General features: G+C 42.1%; 1 protein-coding gene across 1 annotated transcript in view; it reads right to left on the bottom strand.

The window, feature by feature from the left end:
- Nucleotides 1-21,823, bottom strand: part of WDFY4 (WDFY family member 4) — a 593,767-nt gene that overhangs the window by 54,420 nt on the left and 517,524 nt on the right. Inside the window, exons 56-58 of the mRNA XM_030203170.1 lie at nt 17,166-17,313; nt 12,489-12,646; nt 1,692-1,850 (exon numbers count right to left, since the gene is read on the bottom strand). Coding sequence (XP_030059030.1) covers nt 1,692-1,850; nt 12,489-12,646; nt 17,166-17,313 — 465 coding nt within the window. The remainder of the gene's footprint in view (nt 1-1,691; nt 1,851-12,488; nt 12,647-17,165; nt 17,314-21,823) is intronic.

The following is a 21,823-nucleotide window of genomic DNA, read 5'->3' as shown; positions in this document are numbered from 1 at the left end:
ATTTTCTTTTATTTCTATTGATTATCTCAGCAGGCAAAAACCAGGAAAAGCACAGAGATCAGAGACCAGGAACCTACAGTCCTGCTGGAAGCCTATCCTAATGTTTTCTCCCAAAGATTTATAACAGGGCTAAAACAAAAACAAAGCCTGCCCACTAAGGAGTCCTTTTACAAAGGCGCGCTGCAAAATGGCTTGCGGTAGTGTAGGCGTGGGTTTGGGGCGCACCAATCCATTTTTCAGTGCGCCTGTGAAAAAGGCCTCTTTTTTTTTTTTTGCTAAAAATAGACATTCGGCAAAATCAAAATTGCTGCGCAGCCATTGACCTAGAGGTAAAGAATCTGGGCGGTATTGACTACACTCATCAAATGCCACTTGGCGTGCGTCCATTACACGCGTCCGAAAATAAAAGATATTTTTCAGACACACGTATCGGACACACGCCAAAAATGAAATTACCGCAAGAGCCATGTGATAGTCGGGCAGTAACTCCATTTTGGCTCGCTTTGGGCGCACGTAGTTAAAGGGCCCCCAAAAGACTAATCCTCTGCCCAAAGTGGAGGAGTAACCTAATGGCTAGCAGAGCAGCCTGTAACCCAGGGGAACTGGGTTTTGATTCCCATTACAGCTCCTTTTGACTCTGTGCAAGTAATTGAATCTCCATTGTCCCAGGTACAAAATAAATTCCCTATGTAATACATAAACCACTTTGATTGTAATTACAGAAAGGCAGTATATCAAATTACATCCCCTTTTCCAAAGACCTTATAGAGTGGCAGCTCACAGGTATGATCTCTTCCATCCAGGCAGCACAAATTCACAAGCACTGTTAAGTGGGAGTTCCAGCATCTCATTAGAGTTACACCCTTAAAAGAGATGAGGGTAATTTTATATTATAGGGTTCTAAACCGCCAGCCAACCTGCAAGCCACTGTGCCTTTAAAGGTATAGGTTTGGTGGGTCATATTATCTTACCTTTCACACCCCACATAAGTGCTTCACTGCATTTTTGGTGATATTTAAAAATGTTAATAGTTCATCAGAAAACATTTTAAAAAGTTTTTTTTTAACAAATACATTTTGAACACAGTAGGAGGTTTTTGAGACTGATGAAAGATAAAATTGAGCTGATATTGAAAGGACAATTTTTCAGTTGGTGTAGTCTACAATGTTGGGAATGCTACCAGGAAGATGGGACATGACTTTGGACTCAAAAGTAGCTCACAGTACCTGAGGGATCCTTTTTAAGAGCAAGGGACAGTGTTCTGTATACACCTTCACAATTCTCTAGTTCAGCACTACAGCATATCTGTGTCACATTGGGGGACTTCTGGCACTGAAACTTTTGGTTTTTGGAGCTTTTCAGTTATCAGAATTTCAGTTAAAGGATTGTGTACCTGTATATGTGTTTTCATCAATGTGCATACTTATATGTGTGTGTATATATATATATATATATATATATATATATATATATATATATATATATGCTATATATGCTATTTATGTAGCACAATCAGTGTAGTAAGCAATGGATAGTAAGATTGAGTGAACACAAAAGCTCTATTCGTACTAACCGGACAATTTTATAAAGACCCATTTCCACATGCTAAAACAAATGTCATACATGAAGAAAAAACTATAAAACTGAAAGACAATCTTTAACCGCCCCCCCCCCCCCCCCTGTTTACTTGCCTGTTTCAGACGGAGACTTTTTACTTTGTCCTTGACAATAGACAATTCCCACACACAGACAACAGAGCTTGTTCCAGAAGAGATGATCATGGTTGGTGTGGGACACAAGGCGCATAAGCAGAGCCCCCAGTCTGCCATTGTTTCAAATGTAACAACATTCTGTAAAGAAATATCTGATTATTCTCAAACCATCCAAGTGGCACATTAACAACAATATTACTTGAATTCTATAAATAGACCAAAGTGAAAATATAGCTAAATCTATTTCAATATGCTTAAGCAACTTGTACATTACCAATAATACCTCTACTTTTCTTTATCACATGCATTTTCTTTCAGTTGTATTCATTTGGAGGCCACGCAAAAAAGTCACTTTCTCTTGTATGTGGCCACATAATGTGTGTACAAAATTGTCATGAAACAAAACAGCGAAGTTGACTAAAAAGCGTTTGATGAACACGACTCAACACAGCTGTGGTTCGGCCTATGGGGCTTGCATCAGGAGTCTAATTACAAAACAGCATAAAAAAACAATAAGTAACACTTATACACTTTAAGCTTGTTCACCCGTATAGATGTAAATCCATGTGTATCGCATCATAATATTAAGTTTTTATAGAACTCTAAATGTTTCTGCAACAATCTATCAATAGAATGCCATGTTGTTTCTATGTTAACTGATACATTCACATATTTTCTTCATTAAACACAATGAGTTTTTTGTTTTGTTTCCTTACATCAAGAAAGACTTAGGTGTTACCAATTTATATATATATATATATATATATATAATCATTGTTTTATATAGTTTTTTTTCAAGAAAGACCTTGTTCATCACAATATATTTAAAATGGAATTTATATAAATATTTCATTTTGTGGATGCAATATACGTCCCTTTTAGACAAACACTGATGTTGTTTACAACATCATTCTACAAATTGATTATAAAACTCCTTCCTTTACAAGTATTTTTATTTGATTTTTTTTACTTCATTTTATTTAATTTTATACTAATTACTGTGTCAATATCCAATATTATATTTGTTTATGTCCATGCTACTTATTGTTTTTAAATGCTATTTTGTAATTAGACTCCTGATGCAGGCCCCATAGGCCGAAACACTGCAGTGTTGAGTTGTGTTCATCAATAAAAGTTTTTTACTTGCAGCATCGTCCACTTTTTTAGTCGACTTTGCTGTTTTGTTTCACCTTCTATATGCTTGCGAAGACTCATTTCTTCTGTTTTTGCATCGTTACAAAATTGTCATGACATGATGGTGTATACTTTGCTGGTAGGTGTGCACAGGAGCAGAGGTTGGGTGGGGTTTGCAAATATGTGTATGCAGGTACTTGAATAATCTAGGTGTGGGCAGTCCATGCCTACAAGATAGGCTCAATTTATGCTACTTGCACTAGTATTTAATATATAATCTTTAATACATAGTGTGACTAACTATACACTCATTCTGTTTGTGGACTATTTGCTACACACATTGTAACTTAGATCAGTTCCTTGTATCTTGTGTTAACTGTACAAAGAACTTGCCTTGAGTTTAGCCACCCATCTATTTATCCCAACTCACTCTGTACTAGGCATCTTGTCTCATCTACATCTCTGCACTTGGCTCCTCAGCTATATGGTAATCTGTATTGTAGAAATGCATACGGACTCCTTTTACAAAAGTGCGCTAGCATTTTCAGTGAGTGCAATAAATTAACGTGCGCTAAAAACTAAGATGCCCGTTACATTCCTATGGGCACCCTAGCTTTTAGCGCCTTTGTAAAAGACCACTATGTTATTTGAATGTGTGTGTATTAGGTGTATCATTAGTAGTCTGCTAATATTATATTATATCTGTGGTATTTGAATTTCAGTTTCATTGTAGTCCTATTGTTTGGTTTCAATTTGCTGTTTCCAAGTTTACCTCATTCATTGTATTTACGTTTATAGTTGGTCATTTTACTGGATTGTAGGTTTTATGTTGAACTGTACCTGCTGTACACTTCCTTGGGTGAATCTCTTCATAAAGAGAGTTTAAAAATCCCAATAAATACAATAAAATAAATATTTTATAAAGACACATAGAGAGGCATTTTCAAAAGGACATCCAAGTCAGAATTACGAATGGCCATAATACCCAAAGCTGTCATAGATCTTGGTATCCACTGTCACTTTCACTTCTTAGGGGGAAGGGAGGGGGGGTCAGGAAATACTGGGAAATGCCTTCATCCATCCAGTGGTCAGCTGCTCAATCAGGGCACCTTTTTGTACTCTGGATGTGACTGAAACAGGCCTTGATAAAAATATCCTTCTTCTTTGCCTTGGACATTTCCTCCCATTCCATCGCTGAAAGATGCCCTAATTTTGGGTCCAACCTGGGTCCACCCCAGTCCCACCCAAAACACGCCTCCAAAACGTCCCCTTGCTATTTGAGTGAACTGCAGTATAAAACATCCAAGTTTTGCCTTTCAAAAATCACGATTTGGACATTTTTTGGCAGATGGACTTTTTTGGGCCATTTTGAGACATCCATCTGCTTTGAAAATGAGTGCCATAGATTTCTACGTGCCTTTAGAAAATAGTACCAAGTAGATGCCTTCACCATTCTTAGATCGGGTGCCCTGTTATAAAACTACCCTCCAAGAGGTAATTTCGTAGAGTTTTTTCTAATATTTATACACTAATGCAGTGGTTCCCAAGCCTGGTCCTGGAGACTCCCCAACCAGTCAGGTTTTCAGGATACCTACAATGAATATTCATGAGAGAGATTTTCATGCACTCTCTCCACTGCATGTAAATCTCTCTCTTGAATATTCATTGTGGATATACTGAAAACCTGACTGGCTAGGATGCCTCCAGGACTAGGTTTGGGAACCACTGCACTAAGGTGTATAAGTGCTTAGAATACTAGCATTTATGTGCTTTTATGCCAATAAGCTTAATCACTATTCTATAACTATGCACATATCTGCGACAGCATGGTAATTTGCAGGGGTGCATAAGCATGGGTGGCATCTGGGAACAGGGTGGGCAGGGCCCACATTTATACATGTAAATTACAGAGGGCCTCTTTTACAAAGTTGCATTACTGATTCCCAGTGAGGAAAATGAGAGGAAGCCCATTCAATTCCTATGGGCTTCCTCCCATTTGCCGCACGGAAATCGCTAGCGCGGCTTTGTAAAAGAAGCCCCAAATGTTGTGCTACAAGCGTTAAATCAGCTCTATGGCTAGCATAAGCGCTCACACCTAAGTACATATGCACATATATACACTATTAAGCTGGTATGCACCAATAAAGTACCCTGTGGATGCCTATATATAAGGGCACTCATAGAATTACCCTTCAACTTGCATACATTTAATTTTGTGACATGTGGCCATTAGTATTGAATTAACTATTGAATTAATTATCCCAGTATCTACCAGGGGCGTAGCCAGACACCCAATTTTGGGTGGGCCTGGGCCCAAAATGGGTGGGCAGAATTCTACCCTGTCCCACAAGTGATTTGGTCTCTCCCTCTCTCGCCTGCATGCCATATGGTCTGATTCTGATTGAGAAGGATGCCATATCCACTTGTCTCTTAATTGGATAAAAATCCCCACCTTTAATGTTTTTTGAACAGAAACATATGGGTCAGTGTTCAAAGTGATTTAACTGTGGGGGAGAGACTTCTGCCCTGATAAGTCATCAGTGTGGGGCTATCTTCCAATATTCAGCGGCACTTTAACCAGATAGTCCTGTTATAACTGCCATAACTGCCTAAGCTGAAACCAGCTATTCAGTGGGAAGTTCGGGGGCGGAGTCAGGGTGGCATCAGCTCTTAATCAGTTAAGTGCCAATATTCATCCCTTAACCAGTTAAGTTAGCGGGCCAAATAGGACTGCATAAATAGCTGAATATCAGCACTTAACTGGTGCTAGCCATCCCCACATATCCAGATATTCAATGCCAGTGCTCAGATAAGGCCTGGAATTGAATATTCAGGGACAAAATCGCTGATCACCTCTGTCTGGATATTTACACCATAATCTCCAACTCTTTCTCGACTGGAAGGAAGCACACAGTCTAAATGTTGTCAATCAGAAGGAATCATAGTAGCTTCTAGCTTCTGGGAAAGGTTTCCTTCTAATCTTTCCAGCCTGTCAGATCACTGTCTAACCTTTCCATAATTCAAGCAAGGAAGTACTTCTACTTCATCTATTTGATAATCATCACAGATTTTGGATCATTTCTGTTCTGTGCCACCAAGCACTGTGAGAACTGCACTTCTGTTGTGCGGCAGGAAACATATTTCTGGTTTTGCACATATCAGTGCATGTAAATCAGCCTTTGCAGTTCATAACTAGATGAACATTATGGCATTTTAAAATCATATTTAATTTACCCACTTTATATTCCAGCTTCCAAAAAACTCTATACAGGGCCTTTGTGTCTGTGGTAATTTAGCAGTTGGATTAGTGCTGCAAACTTTATGGTTCATTTATTATATTTCTTATAGATAAACATAAACACAGTAAGGAAATCAGAACACACGGTATTATTTTGTTGAACCACGCCATCATGCCATCCTTAGAGAATCCACAGATGTTCCTGTGCTACCTTTCCCAGCAGAAATAATCTATAAGATGAAATTTCTTGCCTGGGTCATGAGAACAACATGGACCTTCCTATTAAGCTGAAGGGTCCTCTCACAGAGGGGTCTCTATTGTATTTCAAAGCCTGTTTAGGCACAGCCTTAGTAGGCACTGAAAACACTCCATGACAGCTGCTGTCAGATGCTTGTGTGAAATCTCTGCCCCCTGTGCACTTTATTGCAAAAACTGTCATAAATTTTCCACAAAACCAGTAAGAGAGCAGAGAACGTTTCACTGAATGTATCCTGGTAGAACAGCTCACTGTCAAAGTCCTAGATGAATCCGGGATATAATAAACTTCTCTTGCGTTTGCACAGCAAATTAAGGATTGCCAATACCACACAATGCTAAACCCATACATGCATTGCTATGCAGTTTTTAAATAATACATTTTGGATGTTACTTAAAAGAATTAATAAATTGGTGGAGCTCAGTTCTTTGGTTTCTCAGCCCTAAAAATTGTGAGCTAAAAATAAGCATCTCTCAACCAAAAGCTTTGCTTAAAGATTACAGAATTTACAGATCTAAACCACATCCACCAGTCATCTGCCACACATCCATCTGCACTGATCTAGTTTATGGTTATAATTTTTAAAATAGAGTGTTCTTCATGAGAGTGGTTTAATCTAATTCACTCACCACATTAATGTTGTCAGCAGCCCTTACTGTTATTTAATAGAAGTGTACAGCAGAGATATTAACTCTCATTTTGGGGAGGGAAAATCCCTCATATGGAAATAGACAAAAAAAACTATCACTGTCTTGTGTTTTTACAGAAAAGATTCCTTATCCAATAGTATTTCAGTTGGAAATTAATTCCACCATCTTTGTTTCTCTCCCAACCCCCTGTTTGAAGCATTTATGTGTTGGCATGCATACATGCTATAATGCACAGCAGCATAGTCGCCAACTTTTTGAAGTGATTGAGGGTGCTAAACTCAATAGAAAATGCTACTCTTTGGAAAAACTGAATGAATGCTCAATATTAGGGGTGCTCAAGCAGCCACTGCACCCACAGAACTGGCTCCTATGCAGAGCATGAGATGCAAGTCAGCTGTTTGCTCGACAAAGTCATCACATATGATCAAATTTTCAATCTCTTCCATAAGCAGTTTACATAGGGCCTCTATTTATTCCCGTGCGGCAACAATGACAGAGCTCTTTCAAAGTGAATGGGCTTTGTAGGCATTACCGCACTGGAAGCCACTAGTCAGCTTGATAAAAGAGGCCCATAGTTTTGGTACAATTTATGAACAGAAGAAAATATTTCCTCTGCTTTCTGTGCTTCCTCTGAGTCATGCTTGTGGGTATGGGAAAGTTTTCAATGCAATGGGAAAAAAATACAATTTACTGTTGAGGCAGAGAAACAGAAAGAGAAGGAAAAGTAGGGTTTTGGTTTATAGCTAGAGGGAAAAACTAGTATAATGTACGAAACCATACGAGTAAGGAGTGCACACAAATACAGAGCTGCAGTTATACAGAAGGTAGGTTAATGACTTTGGCCAAGGAGAAAAATGGTCAACTTAAAAAAAACTGCTTTATGAATCAAGCCTGAACATATTTAGGAACTGAGGAAATGTTTAAAGTCATAATATATTTACTGCAGGATTTAGAGAAATACAGTTGATTTTTAAACAAACAAACAAAAAAATGTATTAGAACAGCTTGGCCTTCAAGAAATTCAAGGCTATTCTGAAATCGCCCCTTTTGGAAAAGGCATTCCCTTTTACTCAAATTTGATTTGAACTTTGAGTCTGTAAGGCATTCATGATTTCCTGGTCAGCAAATTATCACTTGTGTTCATTTTTTTTTTTTTTTCCCTCCCTTCCTTATGTTCCTTAGAGTAATTTGTATCCTCTCGTTTTTAGTCTGATTTTATATTTTATTGTAACTTAGGAGCCTTTTTGTGTGGTCCCCTTCCCCAACTATGACTTTTATTTTAATTAATGTTAACCACTTAGATAAATCATTTTTATAGGCAGTATATTAAAACTGAAATGTGACCATACTGGAATAACTATGTACTGGGGTAGATTCAGTGGTTCTCAGTCCTGTCCTTGGGACACACCCAGTCAGCCTGGTTTCCAGTATAGCCACAATGAATATGTATGTAGATAGTTTTGCATTAAATGGAAGCAGTACAGGAAATGATCTCATGCATATTCAATGTGGATAGTCTGAAAACCTGCCTGGCTGGGTGTGTCCCAAGGCCTAGGATGAGAACCACTGAGCTAGTTTGAAACACTGGTTAATGTGTGGGTTGCAATTTAGAGTGTCATAGTACAACACTGCTCACATTTTTGGGGATTTCCTCTCACCCTATTGGCATATTTCTTATAATTGTAAGCAATCCACTAGAAACAAGAGAGCAGTTACAGAGAGATGCCGTAAGTTAGCTTGAATGCTGAACAGCCAGGTTATTCATTTGAGAATTATTGCCCCTTGCCCTGCCTATCTCAGGGGCCCTTCTACAAAGGTGCGGTAGGCCCTACGAGCGTGCTAAAACATGACTACCGCCAGGCTAGCACACCCTCTGGCAGTAATTTCAGATCTGACGTGTGCCTATACCACAGGGACAAATATATTTTTGTGTTTCCTACCGTGCGCGGTGTTTCCTGTGTTAATCAGCAGTTGGCGAACGCCGACCGTCACCGCACATATAGCATGTGAGCCTTACTGCTAGATCAATGGGTGGCATTAAGGGCACAGGTTATAAATAGGCATGCGCTGGTTTCAAATTTACCCGCAGACCCTTTTCCCAGCCCGTTGAACAAAAGCCCTTTTCCCAAGACATGGTAAAAACTGCCAAAAACATGTGCTTACTCACGGACTGTATGCAATACTAACTGTTATCTTGCAATCTTTATCTACCAACAACGATACATTGTAAGCCACATTGAGCCTGCAAATAGATGGGAAAATGTGGGATACAAATGCAATAAATAAATAAATAAATAAATAAACACAGGCCACTTATTGCCGTGGGTTAGTAAGTGGACCCCTCAATTAGGCTCTAAGCTCCAAAGAGTAAGGACTGTCCATTATAGGACACGAAAAGGAAATGCACTTTTAGCTACGGTCAGTGTGTTTTTTTTCTAGCGAAAAGGTGCCAGTAATCAAATGCCAGGCCACCCTTCAGGGGTGGGGTGATCTCTGAGGGACCCATCCCACAATAGCCAGGCCCCCTGCAACTAGTCACAGAATCTATGACAAGGCAGAATTGGTGTGTAGAGCCTGAGCTCTTTAATTAAAACTTGGGGACCATGCGTTAATTTTAGCAGACAATGGAAAAGGTGCCGATACTCAGTACCTCCTCAAAAAAAAGTCCTGGCTATGGTGCCCACAAAATTTTGAATGGTCTTCCTTTAGATCTTCATTCCCAGACATTACCTCTTTTTAAAGATTTGGCTATTTATGCAGGCTTTGGAAAAAGAAGAATTTGGATTGTTATTGTTACATTTGTACCCTGTGCTTTCCCACTCATGGCAGGCTCAATGTGGCTCACATGGGGCAATGGAGGGTTAAGTGACTTGCTCAGAGTCACAAGGAGCTGCCTGTACCTGAAGTGGGAATTGAACTCAGTTCCTCAGGACCAAAGTCCACCACCCTAACCACTAGGCCACTCCTCCACTCAGAACTTAGATATTTTTTTTTGTTTAAAGCTGATTTTATTGAATTCTATTATGTTTATTTTATTGTGTATAAGATTGTATCATACACTGTTCCGCTGCTATAATAGGTTTTGACTAGCTAATCATATTTTAATAAACATTTACAGGGGGAATAAATGTGTAGGAAAGCTCTGGCAGGTTATTTTAACACTGCCTATTTACATGCATTAAAGGAAGTCACAGGTAACAGTGTCCACTTATACATGATACATCTATAGGTGTTTCTGGGAGTGGAAGTGGAGTGTATGTACATTTACTGGCACACACACATACAGTTTACACCTGCCTCAGAGCAGGTTTTTAATGTATGCACCTACCTTCCCAGGGGTAATTTTAGAAAGGCATATGGGGAGGGGGGGGGGCTTTTACTTAGCTGCAGCAAAAGGTGGCCTGCTCTAGTGTTGGTGTGTGCAATTGGTGCGCGCTGGGCCATTTTTTATCGCGGCGGGTAAAAAGGCCTTTTTCTTAATGGGGCATGGTTTTTTTAAAATAGTGCATGGTTATTTACTGCCTGAGCCCTTACCACCACCTATTATTTACTTGGATGTAAGTGCTCACATGCTACTCGCATGGTAATCAGGCCATGCTGCTGATTACCACTGGGAATGCCCTCTACTGAAGGAAACAGAACGTGCCAACTTCGGAATTACCGCCACGCTACCCTGGCAGTAGTTCCGATTTGGCATGGGCTACCTGCGAAGTTGGTCCTACCGCTGCTTAGTAAAAGACCCCCATAGGGTTATATGTCCCGTTTATAAAATCAATGCAACATCATATTATGAATCTATGAACCTTGGGAGCCTAGAGCTTTGTTAGAAAATCACTCTCCCTGTGTCTCTAACGCTGCACCTCATTTGCACCTACAGATGATAAGAATAACTATGGCAGCTGCCCAGTCCCTTTCGATATTCTTTAGAGTGGTCCCTTTTACTAAATTGCGCTAAAGAGGTCTTTTGCTAAACGGATGTAAGACCAACGCAGGTTTACCGTTCTCTATTCAGGAACTACCACCAGGCTATCACAGGGGCCTGGTAGTAGTTCCCAACCCCAGTGTGCGCCATTTACGGCGCTACAAACATTAAAAAAAAAATTTTGTAGCGTCAGTGCTTACCCGGTGGTAATCGGGCAGTGCTGCAGACAGCCCATTTACCGCCGGGTTACCATAGGAGCCCTTACCGCCACCTCAATGGGTGGCAGTAAGTGCTCCCTCCTGAAAAGTCTGTGTGGTAAGTGGTTCACTTACTACATGGCCATTTCTTTAAAAAAAAAAGACAGCCTTTTACCGCTGCGGCAAAAGGAGGCAATGTTATAAGAGCATGCCACAGCTCAGTGTTATAAGAGCTTATTAAAAGGGGCCCTGAAATTTTCAGTTCATTTGTTTTAATGCGGGATTTTACTGTGCAGTAACTATAAATTTTACGCGGCATTTTTTGAGGGCTTTTCCGCTTTTTTTTTCTTTTGCAGGTCTTGTGTTGATGTTTCTATTACCTGTCAAATGTTAATGAAGGAGCACTTACTGCCTCCTATTTAGGTGGTAACTGCTTCCACTTTAACCCTGAGTTAGCCAGTTAGTACACGGTAATAACATGCTAGCCAGCAAATGCTGCCACACCCATCCTCTGCCCATGCCACATCCCCTGGTAGAAAAATTAAATGCCCACACCTAAATTTACACAGAGTATCATTATTCTGTAATTACGTGTGTAACTCGAAGCCAGGTCCCCGTTCCACCTCAAAACACCCATGACCCTCCCATTTCCATATCCCTTTATCTGGACCACAAGTAAATTTAGTCACAGATCCTGCAGCTAACTACACACATCAGTCCCAATTAAATCTAATTAGTGCCAATAATTGCTTGCTAAAAAGCCACACTATTGGTACTAATTGCCTTGTTATTCAATTAAATTACATGCCCAAATTGAGAACGTACCTAAATTGCATGCGCAATTTTTGGCGACCTTTATAGAATCAGGGGATAAGTGCCTAACGCACTTTTAGTAGACGGTCCCCTAAAATTGCTCTTCTTAATCAAAGAGGTACTACTGCATGATAAAAAAATGGTTTTGCATTCCTGTAGATATTTATCAGATAGCTGAGAACAAGCATTTGCTCAAACACACAGCTGAAAATAGATTTTTAAGGCAAGTTGCACGTACAGGTGGCAAAATATGGCATATTCATTTTTCTAGTAAAGCTACTGTTCTGTACAAAATACCAAGCAGCTGTGAACTAACACACCTTGGCTGCCCTCTGCTGGTCAGAAAGTGGTGGCACGTGAGTTTCTAGCAAAGAATAAAACCTGTGTGATTGTCTTACTGCACAAATCCTTTAACTTTCCTTCTTGATAGGCACCCACTTTGGAGTATATGTTTGTATATGGTACCTCTGGACACCTATAAATATGTATGCAATGGCTGGAGAGAAAAGGTTAAAGGCACTGCAATTTTTAATTGGTATTACAGGTAATCTGTGTTTTTCATTTACCTTGTCAGATCCATAGTTTCCCAGGCAACAGCTGAAATCATCAAAACCCCAACTGAAAGTTTTATTCCATGAAGGAGGAATCAGAATTTTATTTTTTTCCACAGCAAGCACGCTCTTTTCCGTGTGGACTATGTGTCCAATAGCTCCTCTGAGGACTTCTGTACAAATAGGTGAAAGAAAAAAAAAATTTGAAATATCATACCATTTCATTTCATTTTTTCCTGAACTTTTAATTTAGCTTTATCATTAATGTTTTATTTTGTTGTTGTTTGTTTTGGTTTTGTGTTTTCAAACAACACACGCCAAAAGCAAAACAAAAAAATTTTAACAAGCCACAACTTTTGACCTTTTTTTTTTCATTTTGATTTGAAATGAAACAAACAAGCCTGTTTTTAATGCATTTTTAATGTAATTTCAAAACAAACGCTCTTCATAGTATGAAGCAAGCAGCAATACAAATATTTTTTTAATCAAATGTTAATGTCTTTTTTCCTGATCCGGCACTATCGTATCCTCTAAATCTCAGTTTTTTTAAAATTTTTTATCCAAATGTGATTTTATCAATGTGTAAGTTTTTATAACTAGAGGAAGGTACAAAACAGTGGTTTAACAGAAAAAAATGTTCTAGAAATATAAAGCTAAGCTTTATTATTGCTGATATTGTTAATGCAGTTTATAAAGGTTTGATAACAGCTGGGGTTTTTTTTAATGCATTTTAGCATGCATATTGCAAAGCACACAGATATAAATACTACAAATGTGATGCTAGAATCCTGAAATCAGCTTCATCAAAAAATAATGTGATCATGTTGACTTTTAGGGGTGAATTCTATAAAGTTAGGCACGGTTTATAGCAATGGCTCCCAAAGGCACCCCCCCTCCAGCCACAAAGGTCTTCACCCCCCCCCCCCGCCACATAGGTCTCCCTTTCCCTGCAGCCTCCTCCTCTCACTCCAGCACACCTCTCCATTCCCTACAGACCCTCTCCTCCTAGATAGTCCAGCATACCTCTCCCTTCCCTGCAGAACCCCTTCTCCCAGCAAATCCAGCACACCATTCCCTGTAACCCCTCTCTTCCCAGATAGTCTAGAACATCTCTCTCTTCCCTACATCCCCATAAGTCCAGCACACCTCTGCTTTCCCCAAATCCAGCATTGCTTGGTACCTTCCTTCCCGCAGGTCTAGGATCAATGCTGCTTCTTTCTCCTTCCCCCACCACCGCTGCAGTGCTCGCAGCTTACATTTTCGGGCAATTCAGAATTCACATAGGCACGCCAGTGCCTTCTCTCTGCTGCATCTAGCCCTCCCTGATCAGTGGCGTACCAAGGGGGGGGGCAGTGGGGGCGGTCCACCCCGGGTGCACGCTGCTGGGGGGGTGCCGCACGCCGGTCAGCTTCGTTCGTTTCCATGCTCCCTTTGCCCCGGAACACCTATTCCAGGGCAGAGGGAGCATGGAAACAACGAAGCTGACCGGTGCGCGGCACCCCCCCCCAGCAGCGTGCACCCAGGGGAGGGGGTTCTTTCGCCGGGGTGGGGGGGTGTCCTTTCGCCGGGGGGGTGTCACGCTGCACCGGGGGGAAGGGCACTGCACCCGGGGGGTGGGGCACATCGGCGATCCGCCCCGGGTGTCAGCCCCCTAGGAACGCCACTGTCCCTGATACTACTTCCTGTTGCGAGGGCTGGACACAGCAGAGTGAAGTCCACGCACTGCCTGTGTAAATTGCAGACGGCCTGAAAATGTAAGCTGCAAGCACTACAGTGGCAGTGGGGAAGAATGAGGAAGCGCCAGATTCTAGACCTGAGGGAGGGGAAAATAGGGAGTGATGCTGGATTGTAGGTGGCTGGGGGTCACCATCTTGGTTCAGGTGGCAGCGGGAGGGAGGTCAGGATTTGCTGCGGTACCCCTGAGAGTTTGCTGCGACGCACCAGGGTGTGCACAGTTTGAGAACCGCTGGTTTACAGAATAGCACTTAAGCACAGGAGTTGCGTGTAAATTTAGGTATGTCCATTTGGACCAATGAAAATGTGGTGCAAATGCTCCTGCCTAAATTTATATGCAGAACCCAATTTATTTTATTTTTATTTTATTTTTGTTACATTTGTACCCCGCGATTTCCCACTCATGGCAGGCTCAATGCGGCTTACATGGCACATGTAACTGGAATTCACACCCATATTCCACCCCAAAATGCCCATGATCATCCCTTTTCCGTGCCCCCTTTTCCAGGCGTCCTGTAAAATTTAGTCACGGATCACCCTCATAAATTTATGCATGAACATGTTAATTGACTTCAATTAATGCCAATAATTGCTTGTTATTGGCTCATTATTCAAATTGTGTGCACACTTTTTAAAAGTTTTATAGAATGAGGGAGCTAATGTGGCTACCCATTAAATATAAATCCAAGTAAATACATATTATATGCTCACAGGTGTTTTTAATTTACCTCTACTTCCAGAGATGCAATTCCCTGGCCACTTTCCCTGTCGATAGATATAATCTCTCCATTACAAAAAAGAATCTTCCTCTTCCCACAAAGCACCTGATTCCACCTGTTTGAAACATATCCCCTGCCTTCCTAGCACCAGAGAAGAGACAGGGGAAGGAGAACAGCCTACTTTCCTTCTACTGTTTTACCAGTTGTTGCCAAAATTGCATCTTAAGCATCACACATGCATGGGGTAGCTGGGCATAAAAAACAGATGCTTTGGAAGGGTATAGGTGAGTGGGAATGATAATTTGAATGAGGCAGAGAACCCCTGTATTGCTCCCCACCCCCATTTCTATATCAGATCGACTGTGGCCTGTGATAACCAGATCCACCTCAATAATTTAGCTAATGCAGACTGCCGGGGGTTAAAATAGGTACATTCAGTTGAATGCAGCCATTTTAACATGACAGCTTTCTGCTTCTAATTAATTAAGCAATTTTACTTTGTTAAAACAGAAGCCACAGAATCAGCAGCTTTGTGTATTTCCCTTGAGAAATGGAGATTACATGTGTAGATTGTAGCCCTGCGCAAATGATGCCCACGTTACGCCACTTTAAGATTTCTATGTTGTGTGGGTATCCATGTGTAAATAGCAGCTTTCTGAAATTTTGTATCTACATGTGTATGTGATTATAAATAAGTAAATGCCCCTATTTACATGTTGATATGGTCCTAAATTAACGGCTCATGTCTGGTGACTATTTCATAGACTAATTTCTTTTGCCCCAGTCTATTACACCTTCATAGATGTAGGGTCAGATATTTAAAAGGGTTTAACCAGCTAGGAGAGGCTCCTGCCTGGTTAAAACCAGCTGAGTAGGCCATCCACCGCTATTAAAATGCATTTAAATGGGCACTGCCACTGAATATTGCCTGTGATTGCCATGGCATTCCCCGGTTACCAGGGCTGACACTTAACTAGTTAGCGGTGATATTCAATCCACTAACTGGTTAAGTAAGCGCACAGAGGGGTCCTTTTACCAAACGGTGGTAAAAAGGGCCCTGCGGTCACGGACGCATGCGGGTTTGCTTCGCACTAAGGCCTCCTTTTACTGCCACTGGTACAAGGCGTTTTTGGGGTTTTTTTTTGTGGGAGGAAATGGCCGTGCGCTAAACCAAAGCATTGGCATACGGCCATTTTCTGGGGGTGCCTTTACTGCCTCCTATCTAGGTGGAGGTAAGGGCTCCAGCAGTAGCCCAATGGTAACTGGGTAGCGCGCATTGCTGCCTGATTACCACCAGGCATGCCCCCTGTGCTGGAAAATACAAAAGTACTTTTTTAGTGCCGTAATCTCCATGCGCCGGAACTATTGCCAGCAACGATGTGGCAGTACGGCTACCGCTGCTTTGTAAAAGTGCCCCAAAATTAGGACAGCAAAAAGACTTTGGGCCTGGTTTACTAAGGTGCATTAGTGTTTTAAGCGCTTACACTTAGCGCACGTGCTAACCATGTAGGTGCCTATAGGGATATCATAGGCACGTACATGTTTAATGGGCATTAAAAATGTTAACGCACCTATAACGCTGTTTAGTAATCAGGGCCCTTTATCCGTTGGGCTGACAGTGCCGTAGCGAGGGTGGGATGCCATGCCCCCGGGTGCAGGGCATGGCATCCCCCCCCTCTGGAGCGCACCCCCCCAAAACGCAGCCTACCTTTCAGCGGGGGGCAGGCGGGAGGGCCAATCCGCCCCCAGTGCACGTCACTGGGAGCTGCGTCATCTCTGCTGCTTCCCTGCTTTCTCTGCCCCGGAACAGGAAGTAACCTGTTCCGGGGCAGAAAAAGCAGGGAACCAGCAAGCCGACCCCCCCCCCCCCCCCCCCAGCGCGTGCACTCGGGGTGGACCGCCCCACCGCCCCCCCCTTCCTATGCCACTGCTAACTGAGCACTGGTATGAATATTGGCCGGTACCCGAATACCTTCTGGGTAACCAGACTTACCTGGTTATTCAATGTCAAAGACCAGACATGGCTCAGCAACTTAAAAATCGCTAACTGCCATAGGTTGACTATTGAGCCCATAATTTTTGCTTTCATAAACCAGGTATCTTTGTAGATTTTTCATAAAGGTGTTATTTTAATAAACTACCCTGTAGATGGACTCATCTTTCAGCATATTGTTACCTGACATATTTTGCTTTGGTTATTCACCGAAAGGAAAATCTTGATTTAGAGTATTTGATGTACCTTTTATTGCAACTGCAGTGGGTTTCAGATTCTGTGGTGCATAGAAGAATGGCAGAATGTGTCCAGCTGAATTTGAAGATGAGGCGGGATCCTTCCCTGATATGCTTCTAACTTGCACATTCCTGCTTGGATGAGGTTTATTAAAAAGCTGGAAAAAATACAAAATATAAATTAATAGAAAAAAATAAGATGGGTTTAAACTAAGTAGAAAATATCATCAATGTATTAACATTAATCCTGGAAACCTAACTTTATGTTCAGTTTACCAGTACTTCACAAGTGAAATTACACTGGTGAATCACAGATTTCTGTGCTACATTTGTTGCTTAGGTATGTTTTGGGAGTTATGAATGGATCCCAACCCCACCTGTTTCTTTCTACTGTTTTCTTCCTCCTAACAAACATTGTTGCATACATACACACATATATCCATAAATTCATATATCCATTCATATTCATACAGAACTACTTTATTGAAATAAGCTGATCAGGAAAATCTATTTAAAAAAGTGTAATACCGTGTATTTTAATTCATCTCAAGTAGTCCATTATTTTCATATCCCCTATATTCTAACAATCCTTTTTTTATATATGCATTTCTTTGGCTTCCACACCTACTGTATGCTTTTTCGTAGGTACTGATGCACCTTTGAACAATTTGGACAATTTGAACAATTTGGAGGACACCCAAAGCAACCAAGGTACTGATGCACCTTGGTTGCTTTGGGTGTCCTCCAAATTGTTCGATGGCATTTGATATACTCTTTGGGTAGCAGTATCCCATCGTACTTCATGTTGTTCCATTACTTTGCATCCGTTATATTCTATTTCCTGGCCTCTACTGCTCACATGGGTCCTTATTGTAGGAAGCATCCCCCCATATAAATGCAGCATTTAAACATTTGGAAAGCCTCAGCTATTTAAATGCCATTTCAGAACAGGGGCCAATCAGAGGGAGGGAGTTGAGTATGTCTAGATGGCAAGAAGGTGTAGGGAGGCTGGGGAGAGGGAATGCATCTGTAAAGGGAAACCTGGATGTTGGAATTTAAACCTGCTTCAAGGCATGTCTAAGTGCCTGCTATAAGTGCAGCTGTAAATCCTGACATTTCCTGTCCCCATAAAGATGGTGCTCCCTCTCCCCCGATCAAATTCCCACTCTGATGCCAGCTTTCCCAACCCCCTTCCAGATATTACCGGCTCCCTGCCAGCAAACCTGCCCACCAGCACCGTGATACTCCTTCTGCCAGCACCCAACATCCCCTGTGCTTCCAGATATTCCCCAACAGCGTCTGATACCACCACCAGTTAAGACATCCCCCCAGAGCAACCCAGACCTCCCTCCCACTTCCACTGGCAAAGACACCCATCTCCTGGAACCCACCAGGCTCTTGTGTGTGGGCATGTGCTGACATGTGGCTGCCTCTCCAGGACTTAAACCCCCTCCCAGGTCCCAAGTCTCACAAAATTGGCTCTTGGGCTGCATGCCTCTTCAATTCCCATCTCACCTCTGACCCAGTCCCTGGGCTTACCGGGGGTCCCCGGTGTCTAGTGGAGTAGGACCAATACCTACTCACTCGTCTCATGTCCTCCAGGCTTCACAATGGCCACCAAGATGGACACTTCTCAAGCTCCCTCCTACATACCAGGGACCCTGCCGGGAGACTGGGTTGGAGGGATGGGGGGACTTGCAGCCCAACAGCCATTTTTGCAGGCTTTAGGTCCCAGGGAGATATAAAGGGGCCCTGGGGAGGCACCAGAAGAAGGCTATCTTTGTTTGTGAGAGTTGCTCTGGGGGGTTGGTTTCCTGAATGGCAGGGAGTGTGAGGTGTTGTCGGAGAGGGTGTCTTGGTTAGCAGGGGGTGTCAGGGGGGGGTTCTGGGCCTCATTGGGAAGGAGAACTGTAGGAGTATCAGGATCGGGGCCATAGTGATGGAAAAGGAGGAGGATCAAGGAAGCAGTGGCCACCCTTTTAGGTTATTTGGGTCCCGACCAATATTCATCCAGGGCCCGCATATGTGGTGGCCACTGCATGCTCGATTAGCCCTGGATATTCAGTGCCAGATGCCAAACATGGCCTGACATTGAACATCTGGGCTGTGCAGGCTGAATATCGACTGGTAGTAAATTCAGTTTTGAGGGGGATAATCAGAAACACTCTCCACACAGGGTAATCTTTTATTTTAAAGAAGATAGCCATGGTCAGGGTAATTTTCAAAGCCATCGCTGTGAGTAAAGAAGTAATGTTTTATTAAATTGCCTGCCTTGAATGTATGTAAGTTTTATCTGCATTTTCAGGAGGCTTTCCTGAGGACAGGGTTAGGGTGGAAAATGTCATTACATAAGTACTTTTGGATTGTTGAATACTCATAACGCAGGTGTACTTTTCTTAATACTGGCAGTTATAAAATTCTTTGCAAGGGTAGTAATTTTATCTTTTTTTTTTATGAGTGTGAACGAATGTGTGCATAAAGGGCTAGATTCTATATATGGTGCCTGAAAATTCCACGCGGAAAAAGAAATAGCCTAGATGTATTCTGTAAAGTATGCCTAAATTTTAAAGAATACACCTAAAATTCCATGCAGATTATAGAATACACCCAGTGTCCATCCGCACTTCTAAATTTAGACACGGCCAGTTACGCCAAGTAAAACTTGGTGTAAATGTGGACACCTAAATTATGCGCAGATCAGGCATATTATAGAACAATATGCATAGATTTTAGAAACGCCCATGACATGCCTTTGGCCACACCCCTTTTATGACTATCAGCAGCATAATTGAAAGAGAAGGATGCCCATCTTCTGACACAAATCGGGAGATGGGCGTCCTTCTCTCAGGGTCGCCCAAATTGGCATAATCGAAAGCTGTTTTTAGGCGTCCTCAACTGCTTTCCATCGTGGGGACGACCAAAGTTCACGGGGCATCTCAACAGTGTACCGAAAGTGGGATGGGAGCGTGGTTAAGAGATGGGCGTCCTCAGCCGATAATGGAAAAAAGAAGGGGGTTCCTGACGAGCATTTGGCCGACTTTACTTGGTCCAATTTTTTTCATGACCAAGCCTCGAAAAGGTGCCCGAACTGACCAGGTGACCACCAGAGAGAATAGGGGATGACCTCCCCTTACTCCCCCAGTGGTCACCAACCCCCTCCCACCCAAAATAAAAAAAATAAAAACATTTTTCCAGCCTCTATGCCAGCCTCAGACATCATACCCAGCTCCATCACAGCAGTATGCAGGTCCCTGGAGCAGTTTTTAGTGGGTGCAGTGCACTTCAGGCAGGCTGACCCAGGCCCATCCCCCCCTACCTGTTACACTTGTGGTGGTAAATGTGAGCCCTCCAAAACACACCCGAAACCCACTGTACCCACATATAGGTGCCCCCCTTCACCCCTAAAGGCTATGGTAGTGGTGTACAGTTGTGGGGTTTTTTTTTGGGGGGGGGTTGGGGGGCTCAGCACACAAAGTAAGGGAGCTATGCACCCGGGAGCAATTTGTGAAGTCCACTGCAATGCTGCCTAGGGTGCCCGGTTGGTGTCCTGGTATGTGAGGTGAACCAGTGCACTACGAATGCTGGCTCCTCCCATGACCAAAGGGATTGCATTTGGTCATTTTTGAGATGGGCGTCCTCGATTTCCATTATTGGCAAAAACCATGGTCGTCCATCTCTAAGGTCAACCATCTCAACATTTAGGTCCACCATCTCTTAGGTTGACCTAAATGTTGAGATTTGGGCGTACCCAACCGTATTATCGAAACGAAAGATGGACACCCATCTTGTTTCGATAATACGGGATGCCCCGCCCCTTCACGGGGACAAACTCAGAGATGGGCGCCCTTAGAGATGGGTGTGTCCCCGTTCGAAAATGCCCCTCCACGTGACCTAGAATTTAGGCTCATCACATTTCAGAATACGCTTAGACAGCTGTATGAGTAAATTCTAATTGATGCCAATTAGTGTAAATAAGTGATTGTTAAATGGCAATTAACAGAACTGATTAGCTTGTTAACTAATTAAGTTGCGTGCGCAAATTCAAAATATGACCAGATTTGCATGCGCAATTTAAGTTGCACTATACAGAATCCGGAGGAAAATGCCTTGTGTAAAATTACCACACAGAGGGCTGCAACGCCTTAGGTGTTCAGGATATCCACGACTGTTATATAGATTTGCATGAATACCACATCTACTGTAGATAAAGCTATCATATACTTATTTACTAAGTATATGCTGAACACCTAAAAACATAAGAATAGCCCAATGGTCCATTTAGCTCAGTATCCTGATTCCAACAGTGGCCAAAGAAACCCAAATAGTAGCACCATTCCATGCTACCAATTCCGGGGCAAGTAGTGGCTTCTCCCATGTCCATCTCAATAACAGACCCAGCTATGCTAACTGCTGTTAATACATCCTCTGGCAGTGAGTTCCAGAGCTTAATTATTCTTTGAGTGAAAATAATATTTCCGCCTATTTGTTTTAAAAGTATTTCCATTTAATTTCATCGTGTCCCCATCTTTGTACTTTTTGAAAGCATGAAAAATCGATTAATTTTTACCTGTTCTACACCACTCAGGATTTTATAGACCTCAATCTTATCCCCCCCTCAGCAATCTCTTTTTCAGGCTGAAAAGCTCTAACCTGTTTAGCCTTTCCTCA

The sequence above is a fragment of the Microcaecilia unicolor genome, chromosome 5 (genome assembly GCF_901765095.1).
Source record: "Microcaecilia unicolor chromosome 5, aMicUni1.1, whole genome shotgun sequence".
NCBI classification, from domain to species: Eukaryota; Metazoa; Chordata; class Amphibia; order Gymnophiona; family Siphonopidae; genus Microcaecilia; species Microcaecilia unicolor.
The sequence above is the reverse complement of the archived record's forward strand: the minus strand, read 5'-3'. Positions and strand labels throughout refer to the sequence as shown.